Source organism: Ammodytes marinus (assembly GCF_949987685.1).
Source record: "Ammodytes marinus genome assembly, chromosome: 9".
NCBI lineage: Eukaryota > Metazoa > Chordata > Actinopteri > Uranoscopiformes > Ammodytidae > Ammodytes > Ammodytes marinus.
This window is the reverse complement of record NC_137213.1, coordinates 22,865,164-22,885,752: the sequence shown is the minus strand read 5'-3', so window position 1 is coordinate 22,885,752 and position 20,589 is coordinate 22,865,164. Positions and strand designations below refer to the sequence as shown.

The window sequence follows — 20,589 nt, the reverse complement described above, 5'->3', positions numbered from 1 at the left end:
AATTGGAAACTTGCAACAGTAAGTATTGAAATGGAACCACTGAGCCATGCTACACCTTCTTCAATGGGTTCTTTGACTGGGCCTTTCCTGCAGCCCTCATCTGCCTCCTATAGTCATTACAGAGGACCAACTCTGTTATTATGCAAATCACATCTCATGAAGGACCTGAAAAGAGTCTGCAGTAAAATAAATACAGCTACATGGGAATACTCACTGCTCTCTTTAGTCTGGCATTTCTGAGAGAGGAGCAGCTCTTTTCTATTCCCCAATGAAGTGTTTGTACTAGAATTAATCAAGTGGCTTAATTGGAGCAACTTTTTTACAGCTATGGCCAGATTCCGCACAGATTGCATAGAAAGACCCCTTCGCACCTGTTTTGCCATGATGGGTCATTTTATTGGATCTCATCCCTGGTGGTTCTTGATCGGCCCCCTTATTCTCTCTGCGTTTCTCGGGAGCGGATTCTACCTTCTCCAGGACCGAATGTCGAACGATATCGAAGAGCAGTTCACACCTGTCGATGGACCAGCCAAAATGGAGAGGAAATACATCCAAGAAACCTTTCCCGGAGATGAAACCGTGTTTTCCCGTTTGAGACTGAGCACAGATGGAAATTATGCCACTCTCATTGCAACGAGTGACAGGAACATTTTGACTGTGGAGTCTCTTCAGGCCATCCTAGATGTGGACTTCAAAGTTAGGAGTATGGTTGTGCACTTTGACAACCAGTCATTTGAGTATGTGGATGTCTGTGCTGAAGTGATGGGATCCTGCACCTCTAATGACATTTTAGATATCATTGAATACAATGCCAACAATATAGACACTGTCAATTTGACGTTTCCATGGCATGACTCTAATTTGAGGCGTTTTCCGTTTTATTTAAGCCTGGGGAGTGTGAGAATGTATGAGGAGAGCTCTGTCCTTGAAAGTGCTGAAGCCGTACAGCTCCATTACTATTTACGTGAGGACAACAAAACAAAAACTGACCTCTGGTTGGAAAGCTTCCTTATTTTGATCTCAAACACATCATCCACATCCATTCAGGTAAGAAAGACTTCAAAACATTCCAGTCATTTTCAGTGATCAGTTTCCATTTCATAAAGTGGCTTTTTTTTAAACGTATAAATAATCTTTCTAGGTGTCATACTCCACCTCCATGTCAATGCAGTGGGAATTTGAAAAATCCCCAGCTTCCGTCATCCATATATTCTCAATCACCTATGCCAACCCAGTCTCACAGTGAAATGTAAAATAGGTACATTGGTCCACAGCGCAAAATGTAGAGATTTCACAATACAGGCCTTGAAATTGTGAATTACCTACATTTGTTCCCCCTATTCATTTCTAATGGCCAGCGTACATGTCACGTGACTTTCAAATCCTCCCGGCCGAAACGAAACCCAAGCTGTGACCGCCATTGCCCCAGCTTTTATTCTGCAGATTTTTAAGATGTATACGCTATTAAATGGGTTTTTGATAACATTGTTAGTGAGAAATGTGTGTCTTACTCTCACAATCTTCACTCAGTGAATGTATACGATGTAGTTTGATGGTTATCACGAATATTATTCTGGACATCGCCAAGAAAATGTAGAAATACAACATTTCTTTCAGGTTGATATAGTGGTTGCTATGCTGTTGCTATGACGCTCCTGGCGCTGCCTGAAACCGGAAACAGGAAGCGTTTGAATTATTATTATTTCTTTGCTGTAAATGCTTAATTTGTTGTTCTCTCATTTAAAAAACACATGTTTATTACAGAGGAGGGATGACGTCTACAGAGTCGCCTGCTAACAGCTCCCGTGACAGTTATGAACGTTTTATATTTTCGTTGTCACCATGAAAGCCAATCAAGAGAGCAGAGCTCAGTCATCCTCCACGGTCAGACAGGAAGTGAAGCGATAAATTACAAAGTAAAATCAGTTTGACACTTCCGGTTTCACCATATGTAATGAATTTAGCTTTCTTGATATGTCATTTAGAGCGATCTGATGATTCTGATCACTCGATATTGCGGACTTTACAGTTAAAATAGCAGGAGAGATCACTTTGCTTGCTTTTTAACCTCTGCATAATCTTGTGGATTAAATTACTTTTTATTTTATTCATTATTTTACATGAAATTACCTTTGAGGGATATCCTTGACACCTATTTTTTTTCTCACCTGCACACTTTGTTACCTTTTACCTTTTACGTTGTATCTTATTTTCTATTGTCTATATCTTTTTAGTTTTTTTATTGTGCAAATAAATTAAATCAAATCAAAAGCATTACATTCTCTAATTTAAAAAAAAACATGTTTATTTAAGAGCAGGGATTACGTCTCCAGAGTTGCCCGCTTACACCTCCCGTGACAGTTAGGAACGTTTTTTTTTTTCACGAGCAGCTCCCATGAAGCATGGAAGCGATGCCTATGAGTTCATGGCATGGACATATAAAGAGTTCCGAGCTGTCCGCCGGTGATTGGCCGCATTCTTTCAGCTTGTGACGTCATCTGAATGGGCGCATTCCATTTTCATGTCTGCACCAAGCTGAATCAAAAGGCCACTATGTTTGTTTTATAGCCTGATATTGATTTTAATGTAATTTCATGTGGCTGATTATATTTATTATGAAATAAAATATATTAAAAACATATATTATATCAGTTAATAGGCCTATTGAACCAAATCATCCACTAAAGCCCTACTGTGTGTGTGTGTGTGTGTGTGTGTGTGTGTGTGTGTGTGTGTGTGTGTGTGTGTGTGTGTGTGTGTGTGTGTGTGTGTGTGTGTGTGTTGAGTGATAGTGAGAGAGAGAGAGAGAGAGAGAGAGAGAGAGAGAGAGAGAGAGAGAGCATGGTCAATCAGACTGAAGACTATGTTAACAGTGAGTGAGTGAGTGAGTGAGTGAGTGAGTGAGTGAGTGTGAGGAGTGAGAGAGAGAGAGAGAGAAAGCATGGCCAAATTGACTAAAGACTGTTAAGAAATGTTTCATTGCATGCCCCTCATTTAATCCCTGCACTCTCTTCATAGGCCTATTTTAATGAGATATTCAGAATATTCAGCAGTTGAGGGTGGTGCATGCATGGCATGCACCATGCATCGCACAGTTTTGTGCCATGCATGTTGTGGGAGGAAGATGAACGAGATGGTTGTGGATTTTTGGATGAAATGGAGCACTAGGCCGAAAACAATAGGATGCCTGGCTACTCGAATCCTGGGGGAAGAGGATGAGATGGTGGAGGGCTACAGAGACCTGCTTTTACTTCTACAACAGAATGCAAATGTAACATGGGGGTTGTGCATGGAGGGACAGAGCAGACTGTACTTCATGAGCAAATCATTATTTACCTATTTGGGCCCATAGTTGGTTGTGGAGAGAATGATAATTCACAAGCTGCTGAAGATAATGGACAGCACTGCTCCTTCAGCTATTCAACCACTACAGAAAGTCATTCCTGCCAACTGCAATACAATCCACAATAACTGCTGCTTCAATGCTACAATTTCCCTATGGCAATAAATAAAGTAGGCCTATATTATCCATCTACAAATCCATCCATCCATCTATGCAGGTATATTTGATTTAGGCCTGTATTTTAGATTATGCATAGCGTTCTGCATTATAATCTCTGAAAGTGACATCCTTTGGATTATTATTTCCAAAAGAAAACAAATGAGCAAACAAAAAGCTTCATTTTCATTATTGGGTTTTAAAAGTGATCAGGGGCCTATTTCAGGTAGCTGGTTTTGAGTCAACCCAGAGTTTGTTCGCTCTGAGTTAGTGGAAACTCAGGGTTTTCCGTTTCAGGTAGCAGGTTCAGCGCAACCGAGAGTCAGTTACTGCGGCAACATACGCCGTGGGTCTAACCTGCTGGATAGGTGGTTAGACCTACCCTGAGTTTGTTTTCACTTTACGCTGCAGCTCCGACTGAAGAAAGAGTGTCACTGTCACACGCGTCCCAGTTTGAAGCAAAATCACTCCATAGAAATCTCCATCGGGATGTTTTTATCATTTCCTGATGATTTTACGTTTGACCGATCATTTATCTGATCAGTAGCCTTCTCAGTCCGTTCATATAGTCGGCCACCTTACACATCGTGACATGCTCTACATTCAGATTAATAAACCTATTTGTATTGTTTTTAACTGGACTTAATTGTCTTTCACTCCCCATTTTAAAGAAGCAACAGTCTGTTTACTGCACAGTGGGCTATTAGGCTATAGCTTCCCAACATATTATACAGCAAATATAAAACACTGTCAGAAATGCTGTGCTGCGCCAGCTTTATTACTTTACTGCTGATATGCGTAACTTTTTAAAATAGACTATGGCTTCTCATACGGAAGCGAAATGATTGCTCTGTTTTTTTCTGAATTGCCGAGGAGATTAGATCAGAGTTATGTGACAATATCCCCGTTAATTCTTCTCCATAGGCTACCATAAACTCATTCGTTAATATTTCTAACTCCAGTGGGAGTGAGAAGTGGAGAAGTGGGAGGATCACGCATTTGTTTCTTCTGTTTCCATGGTGAATCATGTTATCAGCGATCCATTGACGATGGCTTTTATGCACACGCTCCACCCAGAGTGAACACGCTCAGAGTTGATTGACCCAACGCTGATCCACTGTTCTGTAACCGAAAACCCAGAGTTACTCATCAACCCTGCGCTCTGAGTTGACCAACTCAGAGCGCAGGATTAAACTCAGAGTATGTAAAACCAGCTACCTGAAATAGGGCCCAGAAGATCAAAACCTTGCCATAAGAACACCAACTGAATACATCGCTGGAAAGGTCTTAATGTTGTCAGTGTAAAGATTCTACGACTCTACATTTAAACACACCTACAATTCACCATCATGCTTATTATTTGATTTAATTTATTTGCACAATGAAAAAATAGGCCACAGAAAAATAAGATATAAAGTAAAAGGTAAAAGGTAACTTGTGCAGGTGAGAAAAAAATGGGTGAAGGATATCTCACCTCAAAGGTAATTTAATGTCAAATAATGAATAAAATAAAAATTATACAGAGGTTAAAAAGCAAGGAAAGTGCTTTTTGTTAGCACTTGCTATTTTAAATAATATACATATATTTTGCAGGTTTCATACCCTTCTATTTCAAAACGCTCTATAAGTAGAAGACACCACCACTCAAGGGCATGTCCGTCTAAAGGAAATGCAATGAAGAGAGTAAATCATGATATATATTTCTTCTCTTCTCTCTCTTTATGATGAATGTAAGTTTGATTTAATTTATTTGCGAGATAAAAAAGGAGGTGTAAGCGGGCAACTCTGGAGACGTAATCCCTGCTCTTAAATAAACATGTTTTTTAAAAATTAGAGAACACAATTTAGCAGTTACATTAAGCTTTTACAGCAAAGAATAAAATAAAAATAAAAAACGAAAGTCATCAAAACGCTTCCTGTTTCCGGTGTAATGCTTTTGATTTGATTTAATTTATTTGCACAATAAAAAAACTAAAAAGATATAGACAATAGAAAATAAGATACAACGTAAAAGGTAAAAGGTAACAAAGTGTGCAGGTGAGAAAAAAAATAGGTGTCAAGGATATCCCTCAAAGGTAATTTCATGTAAAATAATGAATAAAATAAAAAGTAATTTAATCCACAAGATTATGCAGAGGTTAAAAAGCAAGCAAAGTGATCTCTCCTGCTATTTTAACTGTAAAGTCCGCAATATCGAGTGATCAGAATCATCAGATCGCTCTAAATGACATATCAAGAAAGCTAAATTCATTACATATGGTGAAACCGGAAGTGTCAAACTGATTTTACTTTGTAATTTATCGCTTCACTTCCTGTCTGACCGTGGAGGATGACTGAGCTCTGCTCTCTTGATTGGCTTTCATGGTGACAACGAAAATATAAAACGTTCATAACTGTCACGGGAGCTGTTAGCAGGCGACTCTGTAGACGTCATCCCTCCTCTGTAATAAACATGTGTTTTTTAAATGAGAGAACAACAAATTAAGCATTTACAGCAAAGAAATAATAATAATTCAAACGCTTCCTGTTTCCGGTTTCAGGCAGCGCCAGGAGCGTCATAGCAACAGCATAGCAACCACTATATCGACCTGAAAGAAATGTTGTATTTCTACATTTTCTTGGCGATGTCCAGAATAATATTCGTGATAACCATCAAACTACATCGTATACATTCACTGAGTGAAGATTGTGAGAGTAAGACACACATTTCTCACTAACAATGTTATCAAAAACCCATTTAATAGCGTATACATCTTAAAAATCTGCAGAATAAAAGCTGGGGCAATGGCGGTCACAGCTTGGGTTTCGTTTCGGCCGGGAGGATTTGAAAGTCACGTGACATGTACGCTGGCCATTAGAAATGAATAGGGGGAACAAATGTAGGTAATTCACAATTTCAAGGCCTGTATTGTGAAATCTCTACATTTTGCGCTGTGGACCAATGTACCTATTTTACATTTCACTGTGAGACTGGGTTGCCTATGCCATCGCCATCACATTTTCCATCGTGTCATGCTGGAGGTTGGTAAAACATCTGCTGAACATTTGATGCGATGAATTTTGGATGTGTGACTCTTCTTGATCTCTGAATTTCTTTGAAGGTTGGATAACGTGAGGACCAAGGTGTGGGTGGCGTCCTGCGGTGTGCTCTCCACAGGGCTAGCAGTCCTGAGCGGTTTTGGTGCGCTGTTGTTGCTGGATCAACCTTTTGTCATGACAGTCGCCTCCTGTCCTTTCATGATATTAGGTAGGTCTTTGTTGAAACATAACCATGTTCCATGAAGAACCATTGTCCGAGGCTGAAGCAAAAAACAGATTACAATTACAATTTACAAGTGGTTAGAAAAAAAAATCAAAGCTATTTTGTAGTACCACAGTCCTTTAAAGAAGAAGAAATCTTGACCTTTCAAGAAATCTCAAAATATGAACCCACTGCTAATTATGTCGTAGTTTAGCAGTGAAAATCCAAACTCATTTGCAATAAATCAAATTACCAAAGATCAATTGACAATATTCCACAATTTTTCTTCTTGCTATTTGTAAAATAACTTTCTCCCCTGACTTTTAATCTCTAGGTATTGGACTGGATGATATGTTCATCATGATCTCTTGCTGGCAGAGGACCCTTGTTCTGGACAGTGTCCCTGACCGGCTGGCTGAAACCTACAAGGAAGCTGCCGTCTCCATTACCATCACCACCATGACAGATGCTCTGGCTCTTTTCATGGGCTACAACTCGCCCTTTGGCTCGGTCCGGTCCTTCTGCCTGTATGCTGGTATTTCTATTTGCTTCTGCTATCTGTACAGCGTCACATTCCTGGGGGCTTGCATGGCTTTGAATGGACAGAGGGAAGCAGAAAACAAGCACTGGTTCACCTGCGCCAAAATCCCAGAAGACGTGGCACCCAGGACCTCCAAAGCCTTTAGTATCTGCTGCGTTGGGGGGAGCTACGATCGAATCACCGAAAAGGAGGAAACAGAGCCTATGAGCTACATTTTCAGGCGGTTCTATGGCCCATTCCTGACCCACAAAGTGGTGAAAGCATGTGTCTTTGTAATTTATGCAGGCTATCTAGCTGTTAGCATCTATGGTTGTTTTGCCTTAGAGGAGGGACTCGACATCAAGAATCTAGCTTTGGACGATTCCTACCTGATCGATTACTACACCGATCAAAGGCAACACTTCTCTGAGTATGGTTGTAGCGTGATGGCAGCAGTGACCCAACCCTTCTCATACTGGGACGAGGATGAGTGGGAGCGTCTGAGTTCGTGCATTTCAGATTTTGAAAGTTTGAATTTTGTCAATGGCACTTTTGCTTGGTTTCTGTCCTTTGAACAGTATGCAAACGCCAACAACCTCAACGCAAGTTCTCCAGAGACTTTCCAAACACATCTGAGCCATTTCTTAGAACTCAACGCCATGTTCAAACAAGACATCAACTTGAATTCAGACAATGAGATTGAGGCCTCTTGTTTTTACATTCAGACACTGGACAAGACCAGAGTGAATGAAATGATGAGTGGACTTAGAAGGACAGCAGAGGAATGTCCAGTAGAGCTCCTGGTGTACCATCCTGCTTTCATCTACTTTGACCAGTACACTGTCGTCATGGACAACGCCATTCAAACCATCCTGGTGGCAGTGATTGTGATGCTAGTGGTCTCGCTCCTCCTGATACCCGATCCCCTTTGTTCCGTGTGGGTGGCTTTTGCAATTTGTTCGGTCATCGTGGGTGTGACCGGCTTCATGGCCCTCTGGGGTGTAAACCTGGACTCCATTTCCATGATCAACCTGGTCATGTGCATTGGTTTTTCTGTAGACTTCTCAGCACATATTTCTTACGCTTTTGTCACCAGTCCAAAGAGTGACGCCAACGAGAAAGCTACAGACGCCTTAGCCCATCTAGGCTATCCCATACTGCAAGGAGCATTGTCCACCATTTTAGGAGTGGTGGTGCTATCCATGTCAGGGAGTTACATCTTTAGGACGTTCTTCAAGATAGTTTTTCTCGTGATTACATTTGGGCTACTCCATGGCTTAGTGTTTATTCCAGTGTTTCTGACACTGTGTGGGGCCTGTTGGAAGCGGTGCTGAAGTGGGGATATCCATTATGTGCATTAACCTGCATTTTAAAGTAGAACTGATATGAAAATGAAATGTTGTGTGAAAAAATATAATCTTATATGATTTTATAGCTTTTGTGCATTATTTTCAAGTTTTTGTGTCTGTGCCTATGTTTCAGTTGGGGTGTTTGCTTCCCCACCCAACCCCAACCAGTTGCTATACCTAGCCATAACCCCATGTGCTGATATTTTAGGGGAGGAGTTGCTAAGAAACACTCTGTAAATATCAGTGATGCCGTCGGCTAGAGATTGTCAAAGCATCAAAATGTTGTTTCAAGATTTTTTACGGAACTGCTGTGACATTATGAGCTAATAAAAACTAAAGTCGCATTTTTTTTATTTGGGCTTCCTTTTATTTATTTGTTTTCCGGCTGCACAAACATTCATAAGACACCATTGCCATCACATTGTTGAGAAACTTTGTCAGTCAACAGCAGAGAGCCATTCAATGTGTTCACAGAATAAAAGCATTACTATACATCTATATACAATGTTCCCACTATGTCCAACTCATATGTACAGCTAAACATGAATAAAAGGCAAAATAACAAAATAAATGATGCCAAATTGAAGCTAAAAACAAAGGTTACATTATGAAGTATAACATATGCTGGTGGTAATCTTGACAAGAGCTATACCTTCAATGAAATCAATGTTCTAAAATATGGATTACAACGTACACTGGCATCTTTCTTCCACTGCACGGGGCAAAATGTGTTGCTTGAAACGAAAAGATAAAGACTACTAGATGAGAGAAATGCTTTGAAGTAAAGGACACGACAATGGACAGTAACTGACAGAACTGGCCTTTGTTTGTCCGAATAATCTAAGGATTGAAAGTCTTTAATCCTCTCATTTGCAATTAGAGGGAAAAACTGATATTTTGAGCTCAAGACTATTTCAAATATATTAGGCCAACAATACAGCCTTAAAATCCTTAAGGTTCCAAGGCTCTATCACTACATAAGCACAGCTTGGATTTGTTGCATGCTTATATGAGGCTGAGCAGCAGCTTTTTGATCCATCTGTACGCACAGCACATGCAAAATAAATTACTAAAGAAGTGCAAAAGTTAATGTTTGTATGGTTTGTTGTACACTTAACCTAAAGTGCTTTATCTTGTTTAACTTTATACACTTCCTACTTTTAAGGAAGAAAAAATAAGTTAAACACTTACAGTCCCGAAAGGCCACCGTGTAAGTAACAGGGAAATGTGCAGAGGGGTACAGCCAGACAGGAGAGTGTGTGTGTGTGTGTGTGTGTGTGTGTGTGTGTGTGTGTGTGTGTGTGTGTGTGTGTGTGTGCATGATCTTGCAATCATCCAAAACAACAATTATTACATGGAAAGACAAAGTGCAGAACCCCATTATAACAGCAAGGGGCGAATTTGAGAAACACATGACTCCAGCCACGAGTTGAGATCTAGTTGAAAGTCTAGTTGCCATGATAACACAGTACACAGCGGCTTTTTGGGGTTAACATGAGCACTTCATGTCAACAAAGTAAGGATCTCTAAAGACCTGGCTCAACAGAATGTGAACACATTTCCACAAACCATTTAACACTAAGAAAGGAATGCTATCCGGATGCTGTCTTTCCCACCTTTGAGGTGCAGTTACATTCATGTAATATTTCCTCCTGTCAACTGAGAAACATCCTAAACATTATGCATTTAGAATGAACCTGTGTAAAATACACATGTTAAAAAGGTCAACTTATAAAGTTTCATATAACAAAAATACTTATCCGGTAGTATTGATGTGATCGCACGAAAGGGTAAAGCGTGAAGATACGAAACGGTGCCAACACTAGTCCGGAGACTTTGTGAGTGCAGGCCCTGGCTTCTTACTCCCTGTGATTGGCTAGAGTCCATCCCTCCTTCCACGGCCCCCCTGAGCTCTTATAGATCTGACCATTTCCCCGTCGCTCCCTCCTGATTGGTTGCCGTCCTCTGCTGGTCTCATCTGGTCTCCAGGGACTCCAGGGTCTTGCCCTCCAGGACCAGCCGGATCTCTTTGTTATCCAGAGTCTCGTACATGAGCAGAGCCTCAGCCAGGTTCTTGTGCTCTTTGGAGTGAGACTTGAGCAGGGCTTTGGCTCGCTCATAAGAGTCCTGGACAGAGCAAGAGAAAAAGATGGTTGGAAAGGTTTTGTTTTTGCAAATGCTAAGTTTTTTTTTCGTAAGTGTTCAGATAATAAAAAAAGATCCCACATACCTTCAGTAGAACCCTGATTTCGTGCTCCACAGCTGCTTGTGTCTCTGGGCTCTGATTTGTCATGTCACTATAGGTCATCACACCTAACTGGAAGACAGGGAGGGGGAAATAATGTAAAATGTAGCAAAATGATATGCTTAGCTGCATATGTGGTACAAATACTTTGATCAGGTTTACAATTTCTAAGTCCGTTTCACATTAGCTTACCTTTTCACACATTCCAAATCTGGTCACCATCATCTTTGCGATTTTTGTGGCACTGTCAAAGTCGCTTGATGCACCTGGAGAGGAGGAAATGACATGAAGGCCAAAGTTGTGCAGCATATTTTGTTGCCTAAGCATGTGTGTCAGCGAGAGGCAGAGAGTGAAAGAAGTGAATACCAGCCAGTCTCGTTCTGACAATTTGTATTCGCGATAAAGACATTTTATACATGCCATGTAGAACATCTAGCAATGTGTTGCGTTTATTCTACGCAGTGCCCACCCTTAACACATGCGTTGCCGTAATAAGTTCAAAGCTGCCAACAGCCTTTCTTCATGAAAAGGTATCAATAGTTTTCCCACATTCTACTCTTTGTAAAAAACACATTTAAAATTTCCTGTCCTTTTCGAGAAATCTGTCTTACCAGTTGTGATGTTCTCATGGCCAAATATAATCTCCTCGGCTACACGGCCGCCCATGCTGACGTCCATCTGGGCCAGAAGCTGAGAGCGAGTCTCACTCCAGCGATCGTTCTCTGGGAGCATGGACACCTGGGAAGCAGCAAACAAAGAGGATGAGTTAAAAATGTAGGGCATGAGAGGATCTAGAGAGTTTCGAAGTTTGTACCGGACCTTTTGTCAAAGCTTAATATGGAAGAGTTTAACCGTTGAGCAAACAAGCTTTAGGTTCCCTTACATGTCCCAGACTGGGGCCTCTGGGCATGATGGTGGCCTTGTTAATCGGCATGGCGTCTTTGGTGTACCAGGCTACAATTGCATGGCCTGATTCATGATACGCTGTTATTGTCTTGTTCTTCACGTCAATTTCAGCACTCCTTCTCTCAGGGCCTTGAGGGGGAAAACGAAGGAAAAATCAATACAACAATCCCATTAAGAAAGAGGAGGATTGAAAATAAGACCATTGCCACGTTGTCAACATGACTTTGATGAGAGTGATCCTAGTCGTAAAATTGCAGAGAAACAAAGGAGGTGTTCTTTCTCCACCAACTAGCAAAGCTTCCGCATGGCATTGCTCACCCATGAGGATTTTGTCTTTAGCAAACTCCAGCTCCTTCAGTGTGACCATGTCTAAGCCATCCACCGCTGCCTTCAGGGCGGCCTGGTTCACCAGATTTTCCAGGTCAGCGCCAGAGAAGCCCACTGTGCCCCGGGCGATGATATTAGCCTCAATAGCTGCAGAGAGAACAGGAACAAAAGACCTCACAGTTAGGAACAAATAGTCAGTCTAAGATGCAGACTGGGATCCTGTTAAAAGCAAGTTAGAAATCAAACATCCAGCCTTTGTTGTCGGCTTAAAGGTGCACTATGCAGTTTCTAAGAAGGGGATTTGTTTACATTTGCAGAGCCTGCGGTTAGTTTACAAAACATACTTACTATACATGAAATTGTTAATACTGAAAAAGTCTAGTCTAAAAAAAAAATCATAAATAAAGTCTAAAAAAATCATGAATCAGAACAAAATTATTTTGAGGTCCCTGGAACCAAACAGAAGACTAGAATATGTTTGTAAACAAAACTGTCGGCCCTGCTGCTTTAAACAAACATGTTTCAGATAGCTTTCTAACTTGAAACAATGTTTCAGGGATCCAATAATCCTAAGGGAAAAATTATTTATTCAATAATTAGAATATATCTCAGTTCACTTCTCTGACACACCCAGAGTTACATAAACTGCTGCCTACAAGCAATGGTGGAGTCTGTCTTGTAGTGGGTTACAATATAAAATACCACAATGATGCGTTTGAGAAAAAAATATTGTGTCAAAAAATAAGATGTTGAAGTCACACCTGGATCCACTTTGATTTTCTTTAGATACCAGTTGAGGATCTCTGTGCGTCCTTTCACGTCCGGTTTGGGGACAGTCACCTGCATGTCAAATCGTCCTGGGCGGATCAGGGCACTGAAAGAGAAGATTGGGCTGGTTAGAAAAAATACTGTGTCGGCAGCATTCAACTCTGTGTCACTACATCAAAGACGGCCTCTGAGTCCATTCTTTGATATTGACAAGGAAGGCTGGGACTCCGAGGGCTGTTTACATTACGTCATGTGCACAGTCAGCTCTGACATTTGCACAGGTAATAGCAACAAGCACTGAGGTAAACATACGTATCCAAAGCCTCTGGGAAGTTGGTGGCACCAATGATGATCACACCCTCATTTGGTTTGAACCTGTAAAAATAATATGAGTCAGTCTCTGCAATGAAGTACCTCATTTCATCATTATTATCACTACTACTTTATTGTAATACTAGTTACTTGTAAATGCCTCTAAATGTGCTATGTCACAATATAAAACCATATATCATGAAAGAAGATTTTATTCATATCACTGATCCCTGCTGCTAACACACCTACCATATTAGCAGGTTTAAAACAACTACTCACTTACTGAATTTCAAAAAGTAAAAAAGGGAAAAACTAGAAAATTCCTAGAAATTACCCATCCATCTCAGCAAGCAGCTGGTTGATAGTCTGCCTGGAGTAAGGATGCATGGGAGACTCAATCCTTTTCCCTCCAACACTGTCCAGTTCATCAATGAAGATCACACAGGGAGCGTTGGCTTTAGCCTCTCCTACAAAGAAACAGGAAGACAAACATGAGAATAAAACACAACAATTATAATTACTGCATTTGCCACAATTCTGCAGCCCTTGTTTTAGGAGTCAACTTTACATAAATTCTCTGGGAAGGGAAGTGGAAATATATATGTAAACTATTTTTCTATTTTTTTTTAATCTTACTGAAAAGGTTCCTGATGCGGCTGGCTCCCACTCCAACAAACATCTCGTCAAACTCGGACCCTGAGGCGTAGTAGAACGGCACGTCTGCCTCTCCGGCCACGGCTCTGGCCAGGAGAGTCTTTCCTGTCCCTGGAGGGCCAACCAGGAGAACACCTGGAGTAAAGAGGTAGAAGAATGATACGGAGATACACAAACAAAGCCCTTAAATCACCAAATAACATAAAACGGTCACTGTACTTTAACACACACCAAGTGCAGAATTGTTGGAAAATCAAAGCTTGAAATACACTAGAAAAAGGCAGGCCTACCTTTGGGCAGCTTTCCTCCCAACACGGTGAACTTCTGTGGGTTTTTCAGGAACTCCACCACTTCCTGCAGCTCATTCTTTGCTTCTTCCGCCCCCTTGACGTGGTCAAAATTGACGTTTTTCACCAGGACGGGATCCACCGCAGAGTCTAGGCCTGATGTGGTTCGGAACCGCACTAATCAAAATGGTTAGATTAAAGTTCGAAATCACACTGCATGGCATGGTTAATGAACTCGCGCGCGCGCACACACACACACACACACACACACACACACACACACACACACACACACACACACTCTGCCGGTTACTTCAAATTGAAGAACCCCATCTGCATTGCATAGATCAGTCAACTTATGCTGGGCTTACACTAGAGGACTTTTAAAAGACTTTGAAAAGACTGAAGACTGAAACCCTCTTACATCTAAAGACAATCAACTCACACCTGAAAACAACTAGTCATTAGTTTTCAGTCACAGAGTGAGATTTTGAAAAGACAGGGGGTCTCATATTGCAAGACTACAACTAGATTCCTTTTGAGATTAATATTATTTCCGCAAACGCGATAGTGATTATTTAATTAAAAAAAGGTTAATTCAATATTCCGAGCGGGGGACTTCCTTTAGTTATTTGACCATCTTTATTTGCTGATCTCGTCCCCCAATAACTTTAACTCTAACTGTTGGAAAGGCCGCTTCCCTCATGCACCCGCACTCGCCGTGCCCGCGCTCATATTACTTTTGGACATTCCATGCGCACAGAGGGGCAGAGAGTTCAGTGGAGGAGTAGTGTCTGTTTGTGTGCGTTATTGACCAAAACGTGAGTTTGTCCATTGTGAACGGCACATAACATGCTTTAAGTTAAGCCTACCGTGACTTGCATATTTCTTAAGCTTTATGAGTGTTTAAAGTGAGTTTATTACCTGTTTGTCACAGCCTGTGTTAAGCTAATTGTTATGTAGAAAACGGCGATTTTGCCCACTTCATTATCCTAATTTATGCATCCTTAGTTGAAGTTACTAGTCTGGTGTCACACTATTATATGTAAGCCCCTGATATTAATGTTGTTTCGCTACATATAGTGCAATTTCGGCGATCTTTTGTGTGTGTGAATTCGCGAGTCGTTTATAGTGTAACGGTCACGTTAATGAGCCATTAAGCCCTTTGTTCTATATGTTTCCCGCCTTTGACCACTTAACACTGGTTTGTGTTTCACCATTGTAACACTGTGTTAGTGAAAGAGTATATGTCTGTTTAGCCTACCTGTAGTAATGCACAGGCAATACTGTTATTCCTTTTATCATATTTGTGAACATACTGTATAGCCTATATTATTCGATATTAATGCAAGTGTGGTTTCTTGTCTATTTCCTTTTCAGACCACACACACTGTTACTTATGCAGACATAACCCCAAAGCCTAAGTTAATTAACCTGTGCATTGCTGTGCTGTGCTGTAAACCACCAAAGTCTGCTATTAAAACCCATGACTGCATCCTATACTCTACTGTGTGTTCTTACCGACACCCCAGGAAGACACTCTGCTCTAACCCAATAGCCTTATACAGTCCACCCATTCAACACTAACCCTGTATTTGACGGTAAAGTGTTAAGGTTGCGCGGCTGTCAGCCTGGTTCTCCCGCCGAGGCTTTAAGGAAAAAGTGTCCGAAATAAGTCCCTGCACAGACGGACGCAGGTCGCGACTAATGCCACTCCTCCTGCGTCCTGCTTGGTGCATGCGAGAGTGTGACAGTGTTTACGTCATTTCGCTTGAGCCAACCCCTTAAGACTAGCGATAATATCAAACATGTTTGATAATGTCGGAACCTCAAGACGGGAAGAAGACTAGCTGAAATCGGGTCGGAAGACCACCTTACACCAAACGACTGAGATTACGTGCGCACGCCACAACTCCAGCACGACTTCTGTGATTTCAGTCCGACATTGGAAGATTGTCTGCGACTGTCAAATCGCGTGAAAAGTCGTGTAGTGTAAGCCCAGCATTAGTTGTTGTTGCAGAAAACATGCTTCTTTTTAGAGGTTAATGCATTTTTAATATGCGTAGATTAGTTTAGTAGCCAAAGCCAAGGCTTTATTATTAACATTCATATATTGATATGTCAAACATATTTAATTGAATTTATGACACTATTAAAGAGTAGCTTTAGAGGAGAAAAGGAGCCATTACCCGATATGAAGGGGGTCTTGGAGAGACCATAGAGCCCAACAAGGAGCAGCACCAGCAGGATGAGACGAGTCCTCTTGAGAGAGTCTGAAGAGGGGGAGCAGGAACACTACACATCAGTACTGTTTAATGCTTAATTACATTTACATTTTATTTAGCCGTCGCTTTTATATAATGCCACTTCTAGTAAGTGCATTCAACCATGAAGGTACAAACTCAGAACAATAAGAATAACTTAAGTACTATAGCTTCAAATAAACCAAACTACTAAGTGCCACATGTCAGTGCTGTAACAAGTGCTTTTAATTTGTTTTCATAAATAATGGAATAATGAGATAGAACAATGAAACTTGCCTTGTGTGCGTTGTGTCAAGGCTTGGGCTTTGAGGAAACCCTCAGCAAAGCCCCTCTTGAAGGAATCCTGCTGTCCGTCAGGTATGTTGGTGTTCTTTACCAGAATGTCTAGACTCTCAACTGCAAAGCCCTTGTCACGTGTCAGGAAACCCTGCAATACAATACAAGGCAAGGCCGGTCAGCAGTATTCACACATTCACCCTTATGGTGTGTTCAAACTGCATATAGTTAGGCCTGAAAACTAAAAGGTGCACCTGCTCTGCCTTTAATTTTAGAATTTTGCACAAGAAGAACCTTTGGAGGCCCATTTTTGTGTTGCTCAAAGGCAGCTGCTAACCGAGCTTATGCAGTTTGGGTAACTTAACGCAATTAAATCAAATGTATAAAAGAAAACTTTCATATTTACTATTTATTTCAGTCACGAATGTGCAGAAAACAAAGTACCAGCTTTTCCACCATTTTCAGAGGATCCAATGAAAGACGTGAGGTGAAAAGAACTGAGGTGATGTGATGCATTTTCCACTCAAGAGCAGAACATTTTCAACTTAAAATTTGAATTTTTCTCCAGAGCACATTAGTCCTATCCACAACATGCTTAAGCACGTTAGGCACGTGAAGCTCTACCTCTTAAAATACGAACCTTCATAAATGATGGTGTGAAGCCTTCAGGTTCCAAGGGGCGTTCAGAGCCTAACTGCAGTCGCTTGGTTCTCCTTACTGTTTTAAAGCCTCTGCTCTGGACCCACACTTAGAACAAAAAAAATAACAGCAAGCATATGACGTTAAATCAGAGGTTTCAACTTCCCACAGTGTGTAACTGTACTAGATTCATTGTAAATATACAGATTGTTACAAGGCAAGTTCACAATGTATATGAGAAAATAATAATAATTATATATATTTTTTAATAATCAAGTGAACACAAAACTTTAGATCAAAATTAAACTTGTCACATCACATGTAAATACTGACTTGGCCAGTGTTGTAGCTCTGTGCTGATAGACTGAAGAGGTGAAGGATGTTGCCAGGAAAAACCCTGGGCAGACACTGGCATCGCACCACATGAGAAGCCTGGGGACAGAGGACAAGGTGTTACTGTTAATCCTTAGATACCTTTAAGGGACAAGCACACGCACTACTTACTTATTAGCTATCACCTCGCCGTTAAGCTGATCAAAAAGACGAGATGCATCAGAACCCTGTGATGAATGCTAACCAACTCAACTAACTAGATTCCTGAGAGAAAAATCTGCCGTTCTGTGCAGACAAGCTTTACATGTTTTAAGTTCCTTTCATATTGTCAAGTCCTGACCAGTTGTATTCAAATATGCATGATAATGCGGGGTCAGGGAGGTTGTAAGGTTCTTGTAAACTTCAAGCAATGATAGAGACGTCAGAAGCCATAACTGTTGTTGAGTCATTAACAGGAATGCACAAGGAACTACAGAGTGTGAGGCCTGTTTACTCCAAAGAGGCACATTCTCACCATTCTTATTGCAGAAAAAGGAGTGTGTGGAAAGATGGGAGGTCCTCCAGGCTGTCTGTCCGCCCAATGCAAGTGGCGCCTCCTGTGGACTGAGGCGTGGGAACACATGGTTCAACAGCTCATCCAGCTGCAGTGCTCCCAGGTCTGATAAGCCAAGGTCGCGCAGGTTCCACACGGGCTAAACACCCACACACACATAATACCGTTAAGTGTATGAGATTTGATTTATACACAAATTTTCAATAAAGCTATAGAGTGTAACTTTTTCATATGAATGAATGTCGGTGACATTCAAGCCATCGTCAAACGAGTTGACAATCACAACGTTGATTAAGCCTGGAAAATAATCCCAAGAAACAGCCAAAAAAGGTTTCAGTTGTTGATTCTACTGCTCAGAAAAAACCTGGACCTACAGCAGAAAGTATAAAAAACATGTGCTATCACAAAAGGCTTACCGCATGTAGATGCTCCGCCAGTGTTGTTGCAATTACTCGTAATTCCTCATGGGGGCGGCATAAGTTACGCACTATAGCTTTAAATAAGTGGAGCAGAATTTGGGAGAACGAAAACACCCAAGTGCAACATCACACCGTCTCTGACTTGACACCGCAATTAAATAAGACGTCCTGCTAATGTTTACCTCTGTGCACTGTGGTTCTGCCTCTGATGCATGCTCCTTGTGTGTTCTTAATTTGCAGGTGGCACTGCTGCTGCTTCCCACTGAGCTCTTGATAGAGTGGAGGACGTTGATGAGGTGGCTGAGAGGTACTGTCACCTGTAATCACATGGAATCAAACAGTGAGTGAATGAGCATTTAAGGATTAAGGCAATTATTAATGGAAAGGCAAATGTGAGTGTACACGTGTTATTTGTTGCTGCCTCTTGGCCAGGATTCCCTAGAAAAAGAGGTTTTTAATCTCAATGGGACTTTCCTGGATAAATAAAGGTTAAATAAAAAATTAAAAAATACTGTACAAAAAAGGCATATTCCATCACCTAGCTTGTGTTAGAAAGGCAACGTGTGTAGCAAGCTTAGACTCTTGCTAGTTTTAAATATACGTATCCACATACAGGTGACAATCACTTATCAGTGGACATATTGGTTAAATTGCCGATTTTTAAAATAATGCTAACGATCAGCAGTCAAACATTTGCTCACTGACGCACTTTCCCACCTGTCAACTGAGGACACACTGAGCGCTGAAACTTCACATACAGGCCCGCACACAGCCTTTATTTTAGTTTCAGTACGGGTCAACAGGAAGATAACAGTACTCGCACTAATTTACATGTACGTTTATTTTATTTCATCAAACCATGGAGGAACTAGGTCGACAGCAGTGTGACTCGTTAGAAGAGAACAAGCTAAGGTTACCTTAGCTCTGCTAGCAGGCTCAGCTGAACAGGGTTGGAAGCAAAACAACAACAATGCTAGCCCGGCCTCATGCTTTCTCTCTTACCTGCGGTTGGACGGTCAGAGAAAACATGCTTTTCCTTCTTTTAACTGGTTACGGGACGGTCGTGAAGCTACAAGAATCACACCACTAGCCCTGTGTGTTAAAGGTCCGTCTGTCTGAAGCAGGCATAGCAAGCAAGTCAAAAGGCGAACTTCAGCGGCACACCAACAGCCTCAAATAAACCGGATATGACCTCGGCTGCGTTGTGACCGGTTGTGACACATTTTGTATCCCTGTCGAAATCTGGTTATCTTTCCCTGGTGTAGCTACAGTTCCGTTTATATGCCTTTGGTAAATGTAAACGTTCTAATTTGATAGTCTGCTAAGGTACATTTTTCAATATGTGATAAATTGAATATAGTCTCTATAGGCTAATAATAGCCATTATTTACCACTTCATATTTTTTTGTTTTATTTTTTCTTAGGCTGATAACAGGGAATAATAGAAAATAGAACAAAAGACAGCAGACAGTTTCAGAAACAGCTCTATTCTATTCATTAAAATCCAATGTGTTTGGCCCAAGAATGTGTTTATTGCATGTCAAAAAATTGCTTCAGATACTATTGTTTTACAATTGTATATCAGAAAGCATGATAACTTTTACTTAAAACAGAGCACTCCTTATTTTCAATTTACAACTGGCAAGACACAGGAATAAATATATGGATTGTCCTTACTTTGTAGCTCACTTTTTGCAAAAGTGTAACCTTTGATTACTATTGCACAGAAGCCATACAATAAACGATTTTACACATAAATAAATATATTTATATTATATCGCCATCTATCCAGTCTAAAAAGAGAGCCCCTAAAATAATTCTATATTTTAGACAATAAATATAAAAGGTTGATGTCTGCAGTTACCTGAAGAAGAAAATATCATTGAGACCGAAATGTACAATAAATATAACATCTGGCAATAACATTAGGAAACTCATCACTTGAGGTCCATAGCTACTCTATGATCATGAATGAAAAGTATGTCTATTAAAAGTTG

The 20,589-nt window shown here is 40.8% G+C and overlaps 2 protein-coding genes across 2 annotated transcripts; one reads left to right on the top strand and one right to left on the bottom strand.

Annotated features, from left to right (window-relative positions):
- Positions 1-327: 327 nt before the first annotated feature.
- ptchd3b (patched domain containing 3b) lies at positions 328-8,594 on the top strand (the record flags this gene model as incomplete). Its single annotated transcript, XM_080034092.1, has 4 exons — positions 328-1,047; positions 1,142-1,242; positions 6,601-6,746; positions 7,075-8,594. The coding sequence occupies 4 exons, from the start codon at positions 328-330 to the stop codon at positions 8,592-8,594; spliced, it is 2,487 nt and encodes an 828-aa protein (XP_079890218.1).
- Positions 8,595-8,971: 377 nt separating this feature from the next.
- Positions 8,972-19,758, bottom strand: LOC307255905 (ATP-dependent zinc metalloprotease YME1L1-like). The gene is made up of 18 exons (XM_080034725.1): positions 19,595-19,758; positions 18,775-18,909; positions 18,135-18,312; positions 17,621-17,719; positions 17,289-17,395; positions 16,649-16,799; positions 16,298-16,381; positions 14,112-14,285; positions 13,804-13,956; positions 13,502-13,634; positions 13,168-13,230; positions 12,849-12,961; positions 12,079-12,234; positions 11,738-11,889; positions 11,466-11,592; positions 11,047-11,120; positions 10,840-10,926; positions 8,972-10,736 (listed from the first exon to the last, which is right to left on the bottom strand). The coding sequence occupies exons 1-18, from the start codon at positions 19,619-19,621 to the stop codon at positions 10,584-10,586; spliced, it is 2,166 nt and encodes a 721-aa protein (XP_079890851.1). The 5' UTR covers positions 19,622-19,758; the 3' UTR covers positions 8,972-10,583.
- Between the last annotated feature and the right edge of the window lie 831 nt (positions 19,759-20,589).

Excerpts from the sequence above, each read along its gene's own strand:
- LOC307255905 (XM_080034725.1), bottom strand. The coding sequence starts at position 19,621 with ATGTTTTCTCTGACCGTCCAACCGCAG. Across the intron at positions 13,635-13,803 it reads CCGCATCAGGAACCTTTTCA|GAGAGGCTAAAGCCAACGCT; the intron begins GTAAGATTAAAA and ends GTTTCTTTGTAG. Across the intron at positions 10,737-10,839 it reads AAATCAGGGTTCTACTGAAG|GACTCTTATGAGCGAGCCAA; the intron begins GTATGTGGGATC and ends TGCTCTGTCCAG.